The following is a 22,409-nucleotide window of genomic DNA, read 5'->3' as shown; positions in this document are numbered from 1 at the left end:
AACGGTTCCGGGGATCTGGAAACGGTGAAAAGGGCGCCTCAGGAACTCCGGGATCTGGCCCCCGGTGACGAAACGAGCGGCATTTAACACCTCGCTCCCGTAACACTTTCCTCGCCGCCCGCTCCGGGAGGCGGAGCAGAGGGAGGAGAGCGGGCGGGGCGGACGCGGCGCCATCCCAGCAGCGCCCGTGCGGCGCGGCGCTGCAGGCGCTGCCCGCCAGGGGGCGCTGTAGCCGCCTGCGCCGCTCCGGCGCTGCACTGCGAGGAGCCCCCGCGTGTCCGCCATATTGGCGCCCGCGCCGCAGCCGCCGCGCGTTGTTCCTCCATCTCCTGCCGGCGCGGCCGCCCGGAGCCGAGCGCGGGAGGGAGGGAAGGAGAGAGGGAAGGGAACGCCGGCGCCGCCGGGCGGGAAGCGGGGCGAGGAGGAGACGGAAACGAGCGGGGCCCGCGTCCCCCCGCGCCCGCCCCCTGCGCCACCCGCCATGGAGAGGAGGCCGGGCGGCCCCTGAGCGAGGAGCGCACGCACGCACGGACCGAGACTTGCCCCCGCCCGGCCCGGCGCGGCCCGGCTGCCATCAGCGGAGAGAAGCCGCCCGGCTCCCGCCTCCGCCGCGACATGGAGGCTGTGAAAGCCTTTAACAGCGAGGTGTGTAACCCCCTGCCGGCAGCCTCCCCTCCTCGGGGCCGGGGAGCGGGCGGGGCTCCGGGCCTGGCGCCTTCCCTGCCCCCTCCTCGCAGTGGGGAAGCTGCGGGATCTGGGGGAGCTCCGGGGGTCCAGGGGTGCGGGAGCGCTCCCGGCAGGCCGGCCCGGGGCTCCCCCCCGCGTCAGGCGGGAAAGGGCCGTTGTCGCCGTCCCTGGGAAGCGGGAGGGTGGAGAGGGTAATGGAGACATCCCCCTCCCCCCCAGCTTCTTCCGCCGTGAAGCTGGGGGCGGCTGAAGGGGAAGAATAGATCTGGCGGCGGGCTGGAGGAAGAGGAGGACGCGTGAGGAGACCGAGGAAGAGGAGGAGAAGGAGGTCTCTTCCCTGCGCCTGGCCTGCGCTGGGGCGGGTGATGCCCGGCCAACTTCAGCCAGCGGCCGAGGAGGCTGCGCTGGGCGGCGGGGGGGACCAGGCTCGCCGGGCACGGGGACTGTGCCCTTCCACGCCTTCCCTCGTCTCTCCTGCCACCCTCTTCCTCCTCGCGTGTGTGTCCGAACCTCGCCAGCGCGCACTTTTAACACCTCGTGCAGCTGAGCTTTAAATCTGGGAAAAGGAATACAAAGGCATTGGAGGTTTGTCTCCGTGTTTAAGAGTCGTATATTCGCAGTGGTCAGGATGGAAGCAGACATTCCCTACATGCTGCGCAGAGCTCAGATCCTGCACTGAAGCACTGTGCAGAGAGCAGGCTATGGAACCCAAGAACACATACATACATACATATAGGCTGAGGTGTTCATATTGCACCTGGCTTCTCTTTTGTGCTGAGAGCCAATGTTTATTTTATTGCAAGATGGTTCTTGTGGCAACTCTTTGTTTCTGTCATTATGAAAGTATCATTTGTATTTTGAAGTTAATGTACGAGCAAGAAAAACAAATACGTATTTTTCTTACCAAGTCCTACATTTTACAAAGTAGTTTTTAGCTTATGTTGACCTTAGATAGTATCGTCAATTCGTTACAATGTATACTTCTAGAGACTGCTCGCATACTGAAGCTCCCAGTTGCTCTCTCACTAGTCCCAGCAGGGATGTAGTACAGTTTGAATAGTTTTAAGTAATGCTGTTTCATTTGACCTGTGGTGGAACAGTGTGGCAACCATGTAGTTGTTTCTACGAGCGCAGTAAGATAGACTTCTGAAATGAGCAGGTACTCTCCAGTAACACTTGTACAGCTCTAACCTAGATGTGCAGTTCCAGATGTTGCACTTTATGCAATTTGAATTCTTAAGTAGAATAATAAGCACATTGTGGCCACTAGAAAAAAATAAACACTATAAAATTTTATTCCTGTGTTATTACTTGATTGGCACATGTGCTATATTGTTATGCAGGGAAAAGGAAGAATCTGGTCACAAAACCAGAAGAACATAAGTTGTTCAGAACATTTTCCTGCTATATACCTATCAGTAGGAGCAGAAGTCTTCCTCCTCATGTTGAAAAATAGCTTCTTACTGACCTGCTGAGCTCTTGGGTATAAGTACTGTAAAAATAAGTGTGAGACTTAAGGTGGCAGCTGTGCTGAAGAGGAGTGCTTTAGATTATGCCTTAGATTTTCTAAATGCTTAAAAATGGTAGACAGTAGGTCCTTGGAAAAGAAAATGTAGAACTGACAGTGTCCTTTTAACCAACTTATCTGCTATGGTATAAATAGATAGTATGTCTGATTTTACCTCTGTATTTGAATGCTGGGCTACAATGATGGGAAGGTTTTAAAGATGCCATGACTAAACAAACCCTGATCCTGGAAGTAAATGGTACCAGACTTGCTACAGGTAAAGAATCCCATGTGTCATTGCTAACCACTCTTAACACCTCTGTACCCAGTGCAGAACTGAACTTTAATTTAACTTTCTGTCATTTTCTCTGGTTGAATTTGCCTGTACACACTTTGCAATTTAGAACTGTGAAATGATCACTAAATATGTGAATTAGCTAAAGTGTATGAGTCTATTTATTGCTGTTCTTAAATAGTTTTGATTCATTTACAAAATATTGGTTGTAAATATTACTTGTAAAATCCTGTTCTTTGTTTATATTATGTTCTAAGGTCACGTTAAACTCTAGAACTGACATCTGAGTCCTGTTTTAGAGTTTTTTGGCTTAAAATAGATGTAAATTAAATTTAGCAGCAGATGGGACAGAGTAAATGGTATAAAAACTTTTACCATACTTTTTCTTATGCAGTTTGCATTTAGTTAATGATTTTACAACAGTTTATGTAACTTACTGGTGAAAACCAGATGACACTTTAGAAGGAGCATTTCAGTACATTTAAACACTCAAGTTTGCAGGTTGATTCTTTTTGTTTGGTATTTTTAAAGGAAGGAGTTGTGTTTGGATTCTCAGTGAAGCTAAAATAAAGGCAGGTATCCATCTAGGGAGTACAGCTAACTCCAGAATTGTATGTGAGCTGAGCAATAGAAGTATTGTGACTATACTATGTGGCAGTCAGGATTGAAGTGCTTAGAATGGGCTTGTCATTAATTTGATTAGAAAGAAGAATTCCAAGTTTATTTGAACAGTAACTACTGGAAATAATGGTGGCTATTGTGGAAAACTGTTCAATGTCTGGTAGTACTGTCTGTGCTGTACCTAGTGGTACATAGAAAATTAGCCCTAACATTTCAAGTCTTGGGAAAGGTAAATTTAAAGCTGAGAAATAGTCAAGCTCCTAAATAAAACTTGCTCAGTATTGTTTTCATGTAATGGTTGACATTTTATTATTTGATTAAAACTGCTTGGCAACTGGAAATTGGAATAATATATGACTGACTTAGTGTAGTGTTGAGGTAATTGGCAATGTTTTGTACCACAGAGTTTATCATTTGCTACAGTTGGCACCACGAAGGCTTACCACTGCAGAGCCACTTTCCTCCAGGCCTCAGTTTAGGCCCTGAGATTTTTCAGAAAAGCACAAAATCATATTCAAGAACAGGTCCTGACAGAAGAAAATGAGTCAAGTATTTAAAATTCTCTATATGTTCTATAACACGTATTTTGTTAAAGAGGAATTGAAATGGAGTAGAGGCAAGCATGTGTATCATCACAGTTAAAGTGCTTAGATGACAGTGATTTAATTGCAGAAGTATATAATTAAAATTCAGTATTTGTTACATTTGTTCAGTGTTAAAGTCCTGCTGTCATCATCAACTCTAGGTGGCCATTGTCATGTTGCTTTCAGGTACTGGTCTTAAAGTTCATTTTGAGTGCTATACTCCACAGAGTTTTCTTGCTATACTTGTCGTTTTTGCAGTCGCAAGCCAAATTATTTTTCACTTTGTGATGTGAAGACTGTGTGGAAAAAGAAGAGCAATAGATGTTTTAATTCTAAAACACATGTAACTATTTTAAAATTTATTATTTTAAAATAAAACATTATTACATGTTAACATGTAGAATGAATATAAATAGTTTTACAGTCAAATAGTCACAGGATTGTAATTTATTTTAGGGGGAATGGAGATCACAAATTCATTTTTAAGTGCAACACAAACTGAATATTTGACGTTGTGCTTTGTTTAGCCATACTAACTGCATCTGTAAGAATTAAATAATAGGAATCTTGAAAAGACAGAGCAAATTCAACTTAGATATTTATTTCTTTTAAAATTGCAGTAGTAGTTCACTGATCTGGTTCAATTAAACATAGCATTTCTAATAATTTAAAGTTTGTCAATATCTTTACTCACATACAGGCACACATCTCATCATGTATGAGCTTCATCAAGTCTTGCTGTTCATGATGTTTACTGATGGTTTTGGTTTTGCATTCTCTTTAAAAAAAAAGCAAAAATAGCTCCTGCATAAGCTATGCATGCTTTAGTCAAATCATTGAATATTCTTTTCATTTTGAGTAGCTGAGACTGGTACTTGCATCCTTGATTTACAGCCATTTAGAAGGTCAGTAGTGGTAAAACCTACTCAGGAAAATTAGATAGCATATCTAGATTTAGAATTTCCATTGTTGAATCCAATGCACAATAGTTGTTATCGTCCAGTGCCACAGATTTCAGCTGTATTTGTATTTGTCAGGGAATGCAGTATATTATGACATTGGAGAGGCAATCGAGAAAAGGACAATAACATAGAATAAGGCAGAGCTGGTCCCTTGAAACTCAGGAACAAGAAAGTCATGTGTCTTCTGATTCCTTTCACAAACGCCTTGTTCGCTTGTATGAAAAGCTCAGATTCTCTTGTCTGTACAGTTGGGTGCTGATACCTTCATACAAGGGAATTGAATAGAAAACTGAAGTGTCATCATGGAGACCTGGAATATCTGCCATCTTAAAGTGGGATGCACATAAAGTGCAGTAAGGTTAAGGTAGTGATTACGGTTTGTTTAAAGAGTGGTGTGGGTTGCTGTGCCTTTTCTAGGGTGTGAGAGTCGTACTTAAAACTTCTGCAGCATTGCTAGGTTGGTGTTGAGCCGTTATTGACAATTAAAATTATTCTCTTTGCATAAGTCGTCATAAAATACACTGAGCTTTTGGTGTGCATTATACTTTTGATAGTCAAGTAAGATGATGCATAAAGTGGCTATTGCTGCTTTTGGGTTCACTTGTCATTCTGAAATTGCTCAGAGCTGGAGACGTGGCAAACACTGATCATTTACTGGTAATGCTGTTGTCTCTATACTTCATTTGCGCTTCATTTTATGTTGTCCAGCTTTATCATGACAATTCTTTGGAAGGTGTATTTTGAGAGTCAGTGAGGAACATTTCAGTGGCCTACAATTTCAGAAACGTGATCTTGGAAATGACCCACATTTTAAATACTGAACATTGGAGTATGGGTGCATAAAAATACAGAAGGCTAAACTAAATATTCTATTTCAGACTACCTTATTTAAATGGCGTATTCTAAGTCAACGAGGCGGGTTTTTCATGAAAGAATGCCAGTTGATGCTAAAAAATGCTAAATGGTATGCCTCATGGAGATGCTAAATAGAGATTGATGCTGAATAGCTGGGGAAAGTGGGGAAAAAAGGGATTCTCTATAAAATGAGCAGGGCTTTGATTAGAAAAGTAGATACTAGCAGTTATATTGAGAAACAGTGAGAAGACACATGAGCTACTACCTGTCAAGATATTTTTCTTGGATTCTGCTGCATGTTTCATGTTGGCTGAAGCACCTGAAACATCTACAGGGTTTTTTCCTAGCTGCTGTGACAATGGCATAACCTCTATCTGTTTTGTCTGTCACTATATTTTAGAGTACTGCCTTCTTTCATATCCTCTGCTGTTCAAAGGACTCTGCAGCTGTGATAAGTTTAAAACTTTCTTCTTTTTTGTTTATCTGCTGCCTCATTTATAGTCTGATACTTGTAAATTTTATTGTAACAAATTGAGGTGTGAACTTCTGGTTTACTTTTGTCTTTTGTCAGAAGAAAAAGTGATACGTGCATCTGCAGATGAAAAGTTGTTTCTGTGTTTCATTCTTAACCTCTGGGGTGGGTGTGAAAAATGTCTTCCATTTTAGTTGGCTGTGTAATCCTGTAGTGTTTCTCAAAAAAAAAAAAAAAAAGCATGGATATTTACACGAATTCCCTTAAGATGCAACAAAATATGTTGCAAACTAACAAGAATTTGTTAGTTTCCTGTTTACTGTCAGGAGCATTAGGAGCAGTGTCAGTGAAATGTAAGTATTTTACTCTATTGTTTCCCAGCAATAATTGAACTTTGCTGGCTCTCAACGATTTTTTTAAGAGTGTAGAGAAAGTTCTTTTCTCTTCAAGATACAGTAAATATTAAATTGATGTTCACCTGGTTAAATGTCTCCATGGTGCTGAATAAATATTTACAGTTTTAATATCACACTTTCAAAGACTGATCCGACCTTTGATTTTCATTAGCCACAGAACCTTGACTTCTGGCCTTGTAAAGACATGCTCATGCAAGTGTGTGTTAAAGGCCCAAAATGTTAGGGTTTGGTTTTATTTTGATGCATGTCTTGCTCAAGAACCTAATTTCTTTAGTGAAACAGTATAGGACAGACATTGATAGGTTTTCAGTCTTAGATACATAGATTTTAAATTTGTTCTTAAACCGTGATCTAGATCAGATCTTTGTGAGCCTGGAGCAGTTGTGTAGATCTCCAGATTCTGCAAACTCTCTGGAGTTGTAACTGGATAGTTACAAGTACTGATCCTACTTGCTACTCATTTAGAGAGCAGTGTGCCATTTTGCAGTTTAAAACAAATGCCCTTCTGAACTCTTACAGCTTCAGATCCTTTGATTGTCATCTGCTTACCAAGATTATACCTGGGGCTACAGTCTTTGACAGAGTACTTAAAATTATCTTAACAAGTCTTGTTTGAATATGCCACTATTTGAGCTGTGCCCCATCCTTGGAAGTGTTACAGGCTAGGTTGGATGGGACTTGAAGCAACTTGGGCTAGTGGAAAGTGTCCGTGCCCATAGCAGGGAGGTTGGAACTGGATGACCTTTAAATTCTCTTCCAACCCAAACCATTCTATGACCAACAGTGTGTTTTCCTATGGCAGTTGTAGAAGTGGAGTCTGGTAATCCAGATGGCTTTCTTACGGGAAAAAAGCCATTCAGAATAGAACTTTTTGGTAAGGCAGGTTAAAAAAAACTTTAAGGTACTTAAGTTACTCCCATGTTTTTTCACTTAGGAGGAGGTCTTCTATTCTCTTGTCTGTAAAATTAATTCATCATTTTACCCCTGGACAGCCACCAAAGAAATTCATCCTGGGTGGCTCCTTCCGCCTTGGTTATAGCCCACATTCATGGCTCACTGGTGTAATTCCATTGTGAGGCCCAGGACAGAGGTGCATAATTGGCTGTTCATCTGTGTAGCCAGAGTTCACTGACCTTGGCTTTGAAATTTCAAAAACAAAAACAACTTCTGAAAAAAGTTCAAACAATATTAGTCCTTGTTCCTGTTTGGAACTTTTTGTAAGTTGTGCATGTATTTCTGTTCTTCCATTTTTTCAATTCTTTGGGGCAACCTTCTGCAGTATTTCTCAGGAGCACTGACACAGCAGTGGTTGGGTAGGTAATTTTATTAACCTTATTCAGGAGTTGCTTCTTCACTTTAGGGTACTTGTTCTTTGAGGCAAAAACACAATGTCCAGTTACTGCTGTACTAGTACTTATTTTACCTGTTCTTGCCATATGTACTGATCAAAAGGAGACATTTTTATAAGTAGATTTTAAAATGTTAACATTTGGAGGAAATAAGAAGAAATGAGTGCATTGTCACCGTGACCCTCTCTCTATCAGATTTACCCCTACTAGAAGTGCATATTTCTTGTAATAACCTGCTGTTTCTGCTGTTAGGCTTTTGGGAAGTGAGCTGGCATTTGTACAAAGGTGATTACTATGGATATAAACAACTTACTTAGCTTCCACTTCTTTTTGCCAGAGTTTGCCACATAACTTAGCTTGTTTTACTGGGTACTGTCTTTGATTGTATGAGGTTGTTTTTTTCTCCTGTCCCTGGTTATATGAGTGGGTGGCTGATGCTTTAACATTCAGAAATATAATGCATGTGTTTAATTTACTCAACTACATGTGTGGAAAAATGAGGCTTGGCACCTTTGTTGATGTGTCTGCTGTGGATAGTTTTGAGGGTTGGCAGAGAGTGTTCTGGTTCCCATTTAAAATGAAGGCACAAAAGATGTGCCCCAAAGAAGGGTGGCAGAGCTAAGATCCAGGAGCAAGGAATGGTGGTTTGGGTGGATGGTGACTGAGCAGTAAAAAAAGAGTGGAGGGTAGCAACACCTGAGAGGTTGAAGCCATCTATTTTGTAGCCTTGAGCTTCTTTATTATAAGATACTGTTTATAACATTTGTTTTGAAAGATTGAAGCAAATAGTGCTTTATAAAAAATTATAACAGCTGAACAAGGTGCACTGCCTTTATGCAGGAAGGTGAATAGCTGTCTTATGTATTTGAATTGAAATTTATTATTGAAATAGCATGCATTTTTGGGAAAGGTAATTTAGAAGATCCATCATCTTGAGTAGTTCAGTCTAGAGCTCAGTGTTTCCAAATAATTAGTTTAGAGTTGAGTGGTAAAGGTTTCCATACTGTTTTTTTGTTCTCCATCTTCAGTATTTATTAGTTACTTTCAAAAACCTAAGTAGAATTAATTATGTGCATTCTTTGCTTTCCACCCCTATTATTCTATAGTTTGTATTTTCTGTAAAGTGCAAAATACTGTAAATTGCTCTCACTATAAAACTCTTGGTTTAAAAATGTTGGCCTTGTAGCAGGACTTTATAGAGCTCTCAGTGCATAATTTAGAAATCAGTATGATAGATAAAAATACAATTCTAATATTTTGCTAGTGATGTGACTGCAGTTTTAAAAAGAGAAATAATCATACTTATAAAGGGTTTTTTGGCTTTTTCATAGGATAAGAGCTTAGAATATATTAACCAGGTTGTTGGAAACTAGTGGAAAGACCTGACCAAATCAAATCAAATCTAATCAGAGTCTTTCAGAATACCAAATCTCCCATATGTATTAAAAACCACAGCTGGTTCGTATGAAAATTAATAGCTTCAGATAACATGTTGATCTTCAGAACTTGTTACCAGATGTGTAGTAGTAACCACTTGCTGCTTAATTTTCACAAGAGTGAAGTGGAGCACTTAAGCACTTAACAGGAAATGAAGACCATTTATATGGCAAGTGTATTGGTTGGGGAAATCCAATCCAGTACAAACTGGATTACATTTAAAAAAAAAATTTTGAATAATTAACTTTCATTGTGAATGCAGGGGTTTTAAACTATATCCAAGGAGATATTTTGAAATCAACACAACAAGACAGATTTTGTCATGAGTTCTTGAAACAGTTGGCAGAGAAAATGTGCGAGTCTGATTTTCAAAATGTTTAAGATCTGTTCCTATATTTCATATCTCAGAATTGTAGAGGTATGATTGTAGTTAGGTTTCTCTGAGGCTTTTAACTGCATTGTGCCATACTTTACCAAACTAGTGCATTAGAACAAGGACAGAGGGTACTTCTCCAGTGTGAGCAGCCCCCAAGCTCACATCTGGATATCTGTGAAGACTGGCATTGTGACAGAAGCTGATCCATTTTCCTCTTGATCTAGAATTAGCTATATAATAATGATAAAATGTTAGTGATGGAAATTAGCCATATGGCAGTGAAGCCCTAAAGCAGATAGCCTTCCAGAAGTAATGGGTTAAAACATGGAATGAGAAGCATGTAAAGAAGGGCCTAGCACTAGAACACACGGAGAAAGCACAGCACTAGGAAAACAGAGCAATAAATTAGATAAAAGGTAGAGCATCATGACAGGGGAAGAGATAGGTATAGGAGAAACTAATAAGCTAAGCAGGTTTAGAGCCAGCAATGTCAAAACGACCCTAAGGGTTTTGCCAAGCCACGGGATCTAAGCCAAATACACCGGGAATTGACCAAATTAGGAAAAGAGTTCAAAAGTTTAAAGAGGAAGACTCATTGGAAAGACCCCGTCTATGATGAAGGCAACAGGAACGACCACCTGAAAATTCCCCAAAAGAGATGTCTCCACCTACGCTCCGCCCACGCTCCGCCTACACCACGCCCCATATGAATATGCATGATTATGTATCTGATCTGATGTAATCCTATACCCAAAATTGTATATAAGGCTTGCTTTTGCTATGTGAACTCAGAAATCCATTTTGTGATTTCTCCGACGCGTCGCTAATAAAAATACCTCCTGCTTAATTGACTTAAGCTGAGTCTGATTAGGCAGTCACTCTGCCTGTTTGGGGCAAAATTTGGCATCAGCAGGAAAGATGAGAAAATTGCTTGAAGTGAAATGCTTCTGTTATTTTCCTTGTTTTCTTGTGTGATACTCTTACCTGGATTTTTTGTCAATCCTGCCTTTCTGTGATTGGGAGTTCAGGCATTGGTGAAGTGCTCACTCTCACCTACCTATTTCATTTGGTCCATTTTGGTCTTCTAAGCTTTTTGTTCCCATGCAGCAAACACCCCAAGTTACTCTGAAGAGAAAAAGGGGAATTGTGTTTGATGACTTAAAAATGGCTAAGAGCAAGTGGAGCATATTCTAGAGACTATCTGAAGTAAGCATCTGTTTTGCAGTTGTGTGGAGTTCAGGAAAGTGGAGCCAAATCCAGGTAGTTTCTTTACATTCCAGTTTTATGTTCATATTTGTACAAAGCAGACTGTACTAAGAGTACTTTGAAGCTTTCTTTGAAGGGAGTAATGGTGAGGGTTTAAAGAAAATTGTAAATGGGCTGATGGGTCAGAAATGTAAAAACTAAAATGGAATTTTGTCATTCCATCTGAAATTGTTCAGGTTCAGTAAACTTGAAAGTCATAATTGTGTTTTCTTAAGACATAAGAAGTAGGAGAAGCACTAGACAAGTGCAGCAGTGGTAACGCCTGACTTCATGTGCTGGTGTCTGATGGGCTGAGGGACTGCTGTGTTACCTTTGCATCCTACTTCACTTAGTTGCCTGTGTAGTAGTTGGCATGAATATTTAAATGCCCTCTTTAAACATAAATAGTGTATAATGCAGCTGATGTGTAGGGAGAGGCTGTTTTTGCCCTGAGTGTTGTTGGTTGCTTTAAAACTTTTTTTAAGAACATGCACTTAGATATCAAGAAAATGCACTACTATTTTTATGTTTCCTAATTAAAACCACGTGTCATGCGCTTTGTTTATGAAAACAGTTGTTTTAAGGGAGCTGCTGTTGTCCTGGAACCCACTTGTTCTGCACTTTTTTTAATGTTGAATTTTGGCAATTCATCTTGGTTGATAACTGAAAGAATAGAATTTATTTTTTTTCTTCCAAACTTAAATACCGTATGCTGAAAAGAGTATCTGCCATTCTGGTCATCCTGCATGCACATCTATGGTATCTATTTTAACATTTATATTCAGCACTGAGGGTAACAAAGTGCTGACAGGTTTTAAATAACAGTTCTCACAGGTAGGTCCTACTCAGCATCAAGTTAAAATTCTACTCACTGTGAGATCAGGGCATGCACTTTGAGTAACTTTTCCAAGAAATTTAATTTTAGGAAGGTGTATAAAATGTAACCTAATAGAAATTTGTTGATAAGTGTCTTCTTTTCTTAGCAATAAATAACAATACTCTTTTCTTGTTCTCTACTGTGTGTTGATATTAATATTTAGTAAGCAATTCAGTGACTATTTCTGTATTTCCAATTGGATTTTATTTATTTTAATGCTATTGAAATATGAAATAAATTACACCGATTTATGAAGATAGTATGTATTTGGCTTGACTTCTAAGTATTTATTTTGGGTTTTCTGCATTGAAATTGCAGATACTTGTTAGTATATGTGATGTCTGGTTAGTGTCATGTCATTACTTGATGTCTTTTTAATGTTGTATCCTGGTGGCAGGCAGAGAAAAGTTCAAAAATATTTCTGTAGAGGGATTTGTAACTGATATCCCTCACACTGGTCATTATCTCATACTTAAGAGATGGGCTGAGTCCTGGTGTATCAGCATCAAAATGTTTATTCCCTTAGCTGCTGTATCAGTGTTACAGAGATTTGTCTCTGTGAATATCTGTTCCTTTGTATCTCATGAGACTAGAGTTGTTCACATCTTTCAAGCCTTTTAAAATTATATGAAAAATTATTTCCGAGCTGCTCTTCTTGTCTTTATAGGATGTGGCAGAGGTATAAAAAAAGGGATATATTATTTATGAAGCTTTTTAAATTTTAATAAAATTAGTACTGCTTTCTCTTTTTTATTAAAAATTTTGGTACAGGAACAGCTGTCTGACTCTTTTGCCTATTGAATCAGAGCACTGAAAGATGTTGGAATTAAGTGCTGGGCTTTGTAGAAGTGCAGTGTGCCATTGCTTCCATGGATGTGTGTAGTAACTTGCTGTGTAAGCAACTGTCCGTCCTCGGGGGATGTAAGCTCATGTGCATGACGTCTGGTCTTCACTTGAGAAGCTTTAGGCTGTAGCTTAGTAGCCTGTAGTACTGCCTTGTAAAACTACAGCTGTGTGCAGGAGGGTTTGCTTTTTATGGGTATTTACAGTAGATTTCACTTTTAAGTACTTCTTTAGTTATGATTGTAATGATAAAAATATTGTTTGTGATAATGAATGATAAAAATTTGAAATATGCTGATAAATTCCCTGACTTTCAGTAGGGCTTCTCCTGAAGACTGCTTTTCTTAACAGAATTAAAGAGAAAAATATAGAGCAGAAATTCACTGCTTTATTTATAGTATCAACCTGATCTTTTGCATTTCCCCCCAAACCCAACATGTACTTTTTATAGCTCATTAGATCTTCGAGCAAGCCTGTATTTTTTTTCCCCAAAATTTGGAAAGAAGACTTGTTTTTTTTTAAATTATATTGGGGAAAATGAGTATTAACAATGCTGTTGACCTTTATGTACACTGGAATATTGCCTTGTATGGAGTGCCTTAGCTCTCCCATCATTACTTTTTGCTGTACAAATAATTGTACTGTTTTATCAGATAGAGGAAAATACAGAATTGTGAATATAATTAACTGGCTTTAATTGCTGGCCCAGTCCTGATACACAGATGTGCATTTCTGTAGGAAAGAGATAGTCTTAGAAACCACTTTTAGCGCTATTACTTTGATCATATTAAGAATTCTAATGCTGTCTGTGCAGTAAGCTGTTATGTGCTTTACGTGGACATTTGGCTGTCATCTTACTTTGCAAGAACATGACCCTAGGAATTGCTTTCATTGAGACAAGATTAGGTTTTGTAGCATGAATATCTTTGTCTACTCACTTTGTCCCTGAGGTGCCGTTCAGATTGAGGTCTTCCCTGTAAGGTTTTCCTGTGATTTATATTAAGCATTTAATTAAACATGCATATTTCTATCAAAGGTTTATTGATTGTCCCCCACCTAATTATGAAAATGCCAGCGTGTGTAGGACATGGTTGGATGGAGTCATGATACAGGAAACCAGTGAAACAACTTCCCCCCTAGAACTACACTGTAAATTTTATCTGGTGTTTTCTTTAGCTTAAATGGGTTGAGAAGATTAATGTTCATTTTTATTTTGTAGTTTCCTGTATTGTTGGCAGTGTATTTGGAGCTGAGCATGTTCAGTCATCTAGAATGCTTGAGGCAGGCAGAATAGTCTTGTCTACAGGTTCCTAGTATAAGTGATTATTAAATGTTCATTGACATTGAAATCAAATGTATGCTACTGTTAAGTGTGCTATCTTGAAGAAAACACTGGTATTTTTTACAGCAGCTTGAAAGTATTCTCTTAACTTTGACTATGCTTTTTCTCCCAGAGGAAAATAAAATTAATCCCAAAAGATCATACAGGAATCATGCATTAATGCTCTTTCTAACTTAATTATTTAACACTTGTTTTTTCAAAACCTGGGCTAACAGTTTGAAAATGGTGTTTCCCTTACTAGTCAGACTCCTTGTGACTTGGCACTGATTGTGTAACTCTTGCCTCATCCCTCTTGTTCCCCTCCTCCCCATTCTATAGAATTTTAGTCTTTGTTCCCTCCTTATCCTTGTGTGATAATGCCATCTGCCATCTACATTTAGACAGGAAATGTTTCATCTTTAATTTTCTGAGTCGTGTCATAGTTCAAGAACGGACAGTACAAAACAAAGCTTTGTATAAATTTTAATGTATATTTGCAGTTTTGGTTTTTGTTTTTGTTTTTTTTTTATGATCAGGGTTTAACCTTTCAACTTATTTTAAGTCACTCCACCTTTACTGAAGCAGCATTCTCCCAGAGGTGTTTGTATTGTGGTGACTGCTTAGGAGAGTCTTTGTGTCAGTGACTTTTGGGTGGATAGATAGGTCACTGGAGCAGTGCTCTTTTCTGGGCAAGTATCAGGAGACTGTTTCTTCTCTCTAGATGGTAGGATGGGAGATAAATTTTGGGTTGATTGAGATCAATATATTCTCTTTTCTGCTGTAAAATCAGTTACTAAATGAACAAAAAAAATAAATTGATCCATCAACTTGTAGGGTGGTTTTTAAATTAGGTTTTATTATGCATGTACATCATCAACAGGTGATAAATGTTCAGTGTTTGGAGAGAAATTCTCAATACATATTTTAAAAAGAGACTCCACACAATGTGGTGCTTTCCACAACAATGCCTCAGATTTCAACAGTAAATGTTTGTACTTACTGGGTTTTCATATGAGAAATGGTGCAAATCCTTTCACTCTGCAAATCTATAACATGAAACTTAGGAAGATAACTAGAAAAAATTGTTTTAGTTGGTATTCAAATATCTTTTAGTAATAATCAGACATTTAAAGATACTGATCAGTTTTTGGCTTTGAGCAAAGGTTTCATATGGGTTGATGTATATCCAGAAAAGCAGTAAGTGGCTAGTAAATGGAAGATTTTTTTTCATAATCATATGGTAGTTCAGCTTTAAAGTGTTATTTTTTAGGTTTACATATGGGTTTCTGTCTGTTCCCTTTCTTTGTTCTTCCAGCTTGTAAATGTGAACTAGTCTGTTTCAAAATGTCTGAAACTTATGGTTTTACCTGGCACTTGAAGATTACAGTGTTTCACTTTCGACCCTCTGAAATGAATTGTATTTCTACTGTGAAAAAAATGCAGCTGCTTGATGTGATAAGGCTTGAACTTCATTTGCATAAGACCTTTTAAATAGAGAGCTACATTTTACACTATCATACAGATAGTTGACTGTAATTTATACAGTTATTTAAAAGAGTGGGTGGGTTTTATTATGGTATCAGGGCACAGACTTAGCAAGCTCATGGTGACAGTTTAGGTTCTGAGTCAGTTCCCTCTGAGGCATGCCAGAGCTGCCCTTACAGGCTGAGGACAGCCACACTGGGCATTTTGGAACCACATCCACCAACTGGACTCTTGCATACTCCCTGCTCATCTCGTGTGGTGTGCTCCTTGGGTGAGGAAGATCCTTCCCAATTGATCTTCAGTGCTGAGGTTGTATTGACATATGCATCTCCTTAGTAATCCTGTTCACCAGCTGAGGAACCTTTGTTCTTCACTTGAAAGCTTCTCCACAGTTTTAGTTATCCCTGATGATTTCATCCCAGCTTCGAAGATTGTACAGTTGAGAGTGCCCTGTTGCATTTTCACTGTTGCCTAAATAATGTAGATCCAAATGTCCATTTACTGCATTTACTACTGAGATTTTTCTGGTTTGCTCTTGACTTGATATCTTCAATGCCATCTCTCATGGATCAGCAGATCTCTTTGCTGAATGGCGATAGCTTCAAGCTTCAAAGCCAGTGTCCACTACTTCCTGTGCATTTACTACTTGGTAGTGTCACCAATGTTCCTCTCCAACTTTTCACAGTCTGACTTTGTCCTGGCCAGAATATAGAACCCACCTGGGTTCTGTTGGGACTTCCCTTTACCCTGCACCAAGTGACTGTTTGTTCAGATTGTTTGCTGGCTGTATTTAAGGAGTAATTGTTTGGGTCATTTGTCATGCAAGGGCCTGTTTAGAATAGCTTAGTTTCTTGGGAGCCTTTCGTGATAGATCTTTGGTAAGTGTGCTTTGGTGGTCCAGTTGGTTTTATATCAGTGATTTCTCACTGTGCTCCTGGAGTCTTTCTGAGAAGAACAATATACTGAGATGTTGCCTTTCCTTACAACAGCTGCATGGAATTATCTGTGTCCCCACTAATACATTTCTTTGAAGTAATTTATGCTATTTTTTAATATTTAACCTAACTGATCCATTGTTTCCTAATTCTCCCCTTGAACTGCTGTCAGAAATTCATGTTGCTTTTCTTGTCTTTCAGAGCTATAAGTTTGAGACTGCTTTAAATGAGAATTCATGAATCATAGCTACCAAGTCTTGCATTCTGGAGTTCTGTTCTAATACTTTGTTATTTTTCACATTGTGAGCTTGTTATTTACTGTATTGTAAACACACTTCAGGATGATTCTGATGTGGGATCAGTTTTTCCTTAGTGTATAGATTAAAAAAAAAAAGGGTGTATGTATGTGTCTTTTTCTGTAGGGCTTTATCTCCTATGAGTGCTTTATCTCCTGTAAGTGCTGGTTGTCCAGGACAAGGACTTTAGTAGATTTACAATTCCTTCCCTCTTCTGAAAAGCACTGATTTTCATGCTTTCTCCTGTTTGTTTCTCAAACTTGATTGCACTATCTTTTGCACATACATTGCCAGCCAGAGTTTATGGTCCCTCCCACTCTTCCCCATGCCTTTGAATATTACTACTGGTTTTCTCAAGTGTATCATTTTATTTCAGAGTTTTCTTGACTTTACTATTTAACCATGTTGTCTTTTTTTTTCTGGTTTATTTAAAGATGTCTTTTATGTGAAGGCAAGCAATTACCTTCTGCAAATGAGCATGAGTGTCTTAGAAAACTAAGACACTGGTCTTAGAGAGCAAACTGGTTTAGCTAAACATCTCTAGGACATGGCAGAGGAAAAATTAAACTAGGATATAAGCACAGATTTTAAAAATAATGCATGTGTCTTTAATTCCTTATTCTTCAAATTCCAAATGTTTAGAATAATCATCTATGCTGGATGAAAAACTGAAGTTTTCATCACGAGAGAGGCAGCAACCAAGTCTTGCTTCTCTAGTCAGCCTAGACATAAGAGAAAATGGGTTTGGTGGATAGCCTGTTTGATGGATAAGGAGCTGGCTGGATGTCAGCATCCAAAGAGTTGCAGTTAATGGCTACAGTGTCCAAATGGAGACCAGTATGAACTGGTGTCCTGCAGGTGTCTGCACTGGGATTGATATTATTTAATATCTTTTTTGATTACTTAGACAATGGGATTGAATGCAGCCTCAGCAGTGAGGTGCAATTGATGCACTTTTCAGAATGCAATGTTTTATAGTAAATTAAAAGTTTCTTAAAGACAATTAAGGAAAAATAGTTTTTGAAGAATTTTTATTTCTTTTCTTGGTTTTTTGCAGGTACTAAATTTGGGATCTGTGTGTTTTTTAAATGGCTGTTAAAATCTGTAACAGATGTAGCCATTGTCCAAAAAGTCTCTCTCTACAGAAGTACTGTTTTACTCTTTTTATTGATACCTTTCCACCACCACCTTTCCCCCTTGAATTATCAGTCCTTAATGCTAAATTTGCCTGTTTGCTACCTGGAATAAAGTATCAGGATGTCGGCAACAACCCAGGTTGTCCTGTTGGCTTTTGGCATATTCCTGATAAGTGGTGCTAGGATATCTGACTGCACGCAGCCGATGTCTCAGAGTCAGTTGTGTGCAACTCTTGTTTGTTTCCCAGCCATGTGTGGTGGCTTCCTTGATACTTTGAACTGCCCCATTTGGGCCCAGATTATTTCAGAGCTGATGGCCTGGTCAGGTGTGGTCCCTGTGAGTATCTCTGTGAGTCAGTGGTTCTCCCTCCTTTTACAGTTGTGTGTTTTGTAGGTAAAGGAGCTCCTGTGCCAATCCCATCTGGGACTGTTTTTAGATTGACAAGCTTGGCTTCTTGAATCTAGGCTGATTTCACATTTGCTCATGTACTTGTAAATTGCTTTTACTGATTAGTATTTCAGGCTTGAGAATGCTGACCAGGAACACCTAAAATGACTCTACTAAGAAACACTATACAAACAAAAAGTTTCTGGTGCTGTAGTGTTCCCAGAAGTAGTTTAGTTGTAGTTGCTCAACATCCAGGCAAACAGTAGCCAAGATGAGTGATTACATTTTGGTAATTACCTGTGAGCAACTGGAAGCTGAACAGTGAGCTGTAAAACTCACTGTCTCTCACAGCACATCCTGGAAAAGTGGGCAGCCCACAGCTTGGACAGGAGCACTCTTTGCTGGGTTAACAAATGGCTGGATGGCTGAGCCCAGAGGGTAATGGTGAATGGTGCTGAATCCAGCTGGTAGCCTGTCACCAGTGGTGTCCCTCAGGGGTCGGTGCTGGGGCCAGTTCTGTTCAGTATTTTTATTGCTGGCATGGATGAGGGGATTGAGTCTTTCATTAGTAAATTTGCAGATGGCACTAAGCTGGGAGTGTCGATCTGTTGGAAGATAGGAGGGCTCTGCAGAGAGACTTGGGATGGTTGGGTGGATGGGCAGAGTTTAACAGGATGAAGTTTAATAAGTCCAAGTGCCGAGTCCTGCATTTTGGCCACAATAACCCCCTGCAGCATTATAGGCTGGGGATGGTGTGGCTGGACAGTGCTCAGGTGGAAAAGGACCTGGGGATGCTGGTCCACAGCTGGACATGAGCCAGCAGTGTGCCCGGGGGGCCAAGAAGGCCACTGGCATCCTGGCCTGTGACAGGAATAGCGTGGCCAGCAGGAGCAGCGAGGTCATCCCTGTTCTTTGCACTGGTGAGGCCACACCGTGAGTGCTGTGTCCAGTTCTGGGCCCCTCAGTTCAGGAAGGGCATTGAGACACTTCTTGAACATTTCCAGAGCAGGGCAGCGAGGCTGGTGAGGGGCTTGGAACACGAGCCCTATGAGGAACAGCTGAGGGAGCTGGGGGTGTTTAATCTGGAGAAAAGGAGACTTGGGGTGGCCTTATCTCTCTCTACCACTCCCTGAAAGGTGGCTGTAGTGAGCTGAGGGTTGGTCTCTTTCACCAGGCAGCAGCTGACAGAATCAGAGGACACAGTCTTAAGCTGCACCAAGGGTTGGATATTACGAAAAAAATTTTTACAGAAAGTGTAATAAAGTACTGGAGTTGTCTGCCCAGGGAAGTGGTGGCATCACCATCACTGGATGTGTTTGAAAAAAGGCTGGATGTGGTACTTGGTGCCATGGTTTAGTTGAGGTGTTAGGGCATGGGTTGGACTCGATGATCTTGAAGGTCTCTTCCCACCTTGTGATTCTATGAAAACAGAAGAAACTGATTAGTGACTTGGGTTTGTGTCTCTCTTCTCTCTTTTCCCCGTGGTGGTGAAGAGCATTCATATACCTACATTTTAGAAATGTATTGCTTTTTGTCATGTGAGCAGCATGTAAATAATTCAGAATATTTTGCAACAGCAATTAGCATTAGCATTAGTGAGAAGTAGTAACAGTTGTTTTAAAAGTGGATGTCTAGCTGTGAAGTGGTTATAATTTCACAGTTTTAATGGAGATCCTTTCAAGCTGAGAAGACAGACACTTATGCTTGGACAAGCCTTTTTTTTTCACTCTGTGTTTTGACAGCTACAGGAGGTTTTGGTTAAAACTGGTTTTGACAGGAAAGGATAGAAAAAAAGTATCTCATGTTTACAAGGAGAACAAATCCTTGTCTCTTGGAAACTCAAGTATGATGAAAGAATATCTACTTACTACCTTCAGCAATAAATTATTATAAGCAACTTGGGGAGCATGACCTAAATTTAAGATTGTCTAATCCTTTCCACTGTGTGATCCTATTCAATCTTACAGTTTGCTTTATTAAATATAAACAATTCTGAACTATGTTTTCTGAGCTAGCAGTTTGCCACAAATTGAGAAAATATTAGGAAGTTAAAGATAATGTAAATATCTGTATGGATATTAATCTGGTTCATTATATTATATAGCATTTCTCAGGCTGTATAGGAGAGGAGAGGGGGTTTTGGCTTTATTTCTGTTTCAGTTACTGTTTTATGGAACAACTGCAATTTTTCCTGTTTTCTAGGAAGGAAGTAAAAATTTTGTTATGGATGATCATTCCTCTTATCAGAACTACATTTTTTGAACTAACATGCTTCTAGACATGTGTTGTAAACAAAAATAAAATATAAGTTAAGAATGTCCTTAAATCAGGTTTGGCTCTTTGTGTCTGGTGCTTTTATGCCTGAAAGTAGCAAATATCAGCCAGTCCCTTCTCTTATAACACTTAGACCTGAAGGAGAAAATAACAGCATTTTGTTCAAAATCATATGTTGTGGGTAATCAGAGGTTTTCACAAGTAAATAACTTTGGGGAGGAGTTACTTCTAATTACAACCCATCAGTCATAGCTGTGAATTTAGTTAAAGTTTCACTGTGCAGCAAATTTGTGATGAATACCTGTCATGCTGGATTGTTTCTGCTGGGAGATGTATGTACCAGTCAAATGAGCAGAGTTAATACTGCATCCAGGGAGAGCATTGTTGCAAAACTACACTGCCTGTGTGCTCTGGTTTTTTTGCCGTTAGATATTAGTGGAGTTAAGATGTTCTGCTTGAAATTGAGAACACAGCTGGATTTTTGCTTAAACATTTGTAATACTTTCTATATGTTACTTTCCTGGGTTAATGCAGTGAATGAATGAAGTCTATTCTTTTTACAGTCTGTTTAAAGTGTCAAATTGCTACATGCTCATGCTCTGTGGGCTTGATTTTGTTGTTGTTCGTTTGTTAAATGGAAAATGAAAAGACCAGATTCAGCAGGCATATAATGATGAATATACTAAGTTAAGGTTTTGTTGTGCTTCCATAAAGGTATTCAAGTATATCAGTGTCTTTGCCCTGGGAAACTTAGTAAGAGCTACTGTATTTGCATGTTTTAAGTATTTATTTTGTAACTTCACCTGAAATGCCTCCAGTATTTAGTGCTGGAGAAGCTAGGTGTGTATATATAGGGACCATTGCAAAGAAGAACCTGCTCTCCTTTAAGCATTTTGAATTTTACATTATATGTTATTGAGTTTTTTTTTTTTTCTTAAATGGGAATATCTTGTCTTGCTTAATACATAAAATCCACTGAAAATTAGAAATGATATTTTCTTGTGGAAAAATAATGTATTCTGTTTACAGGTCTGCAGATTATATTTCTAATAGTGTTTTTTTTTCTTGCAGTTGTACTCGCTAAATGATTATAAGCCACCCATTTCTAAAGCTAAAATGACACAGATCACCAAGGCAGCAATCAAGGCTATAAAGGTATGAAACCAGTTATCTTCTTTTGTCCTCTTTTACATTTCTCATGTGTGTCAAAATAATTTTGTGAAATAGTCTAAAGAATTTGCTTCAGAACTTTCCACCTCCCTTGTGCTTACAAGTTACATTCATATGTGATATCCAGGAATACAGCAGAAGGCTGAAAGTGGTGTGTGACTTTCATTTGCTGGTTGTCATATGTGAGAAAGAATTATACCAATTTGTCTCCATCTGAATTCCATCAGATCTGAAAGACAGGGCTTTTTTCCTAGTTTACAAAGGAAACACTGACATGCCTGTTAACAGATGAATAAATAGAAAATTACAATTCACCCTTCCTTCTCCCCTCTCTCCCTCCCTCCCCAAAATTTATGCATGCCTTTGGATCAATACAACTGTTCATTTTTCTGAATTCCTAGCATGCCTTTTCATGGATATTGTTCATAGATTTCAGTTTTCTTGTTGCTTGGATACAAATTGTCTTTAAGTTCAAGTCTTAGTACATTCATTAAAGATTATTCCTGCCATAAAGTAAAACTAATTGCTAAACAACAGCACAGCAGAAAACGTCACTGAAAAACGGTGAAGGAAGTATGCCACTAGTGTTAAGCATTAAAACAAATAGAAACTCAGTGAGGGCTGGAGAGGTAGAAAAGAGGATAGACCAAACTTATGCTTTTCTTATCTGCATTCCTTTGCTGACAATGCAGATATGTTTTCAGATAATGAAATTCATATTGGTGTTTTGTGTAATTGGGAAAGAGTAATTTGATGACTGAAGAGTGAAATTCAGTGGCCTTCTTAAGTATGTCTGTAAGTTAAAGCCTGTGTGTTGCTATATAATGGAAATGCTGAAAACTTGTATTGAACTTAAGTAGTAAATCATAATAGATAGT

The 22,409-nt window shown here is 39.3% G+C and overlaps 1 protein-coding gene across 4 annotated transcripts in view; it reads left to right on the top strand.

Annotated features, from left to right (window-relative positions):
- The first annotated feature begins 509 nt into the window (after positions 1–509).
- The window catches only part of SCAF8 (SR-related CTD associated factor 8), a 152,869-nt gene continuing 130,969 nt past the window's right edge, over positions 510–22,409 (top strand). For 3 of the 4 annotated variants that reach the window (XM_014267796.3, XM_074537697.1, XM_005488120.4), the window contains exons 1-2: positions 510–645; positions 21,433–21,516. In XM_014267796.3, coding sequence (XP_014123271.2) covers positions 616–645; positions 21,433–21,516 — 114 coding nt within the window. In that variant the 5' untranslated portion in view covers positions 510–615. Of the gene's footprint in view, positions 646–741; positions 1,273–21,432; positions 21,517–22,409 lie in introns of those variants that run through there. The other variant, XM_074537698.1, reaches the window with a different exon arrangement.

The sequence above is a fragment of the Zonotrichia albicollis genome, chromosome 3, assembly GCF_047830755.1.
Source record: "Zonotrichia albicollis isolate bZonAlb1 chromosome 3, bZonAlb1.hap1, whole genome shotgun sequence".
Lineage (NCBI taxonomy): Eukaryota > Metazoa > Chordata > Aves > Passeriformes > Passerellidae > Zonotrichia > Zonotrichia albicollis.
This window is presented reverse-complemented; position numbering and strand designations above follow the sequence as displayed.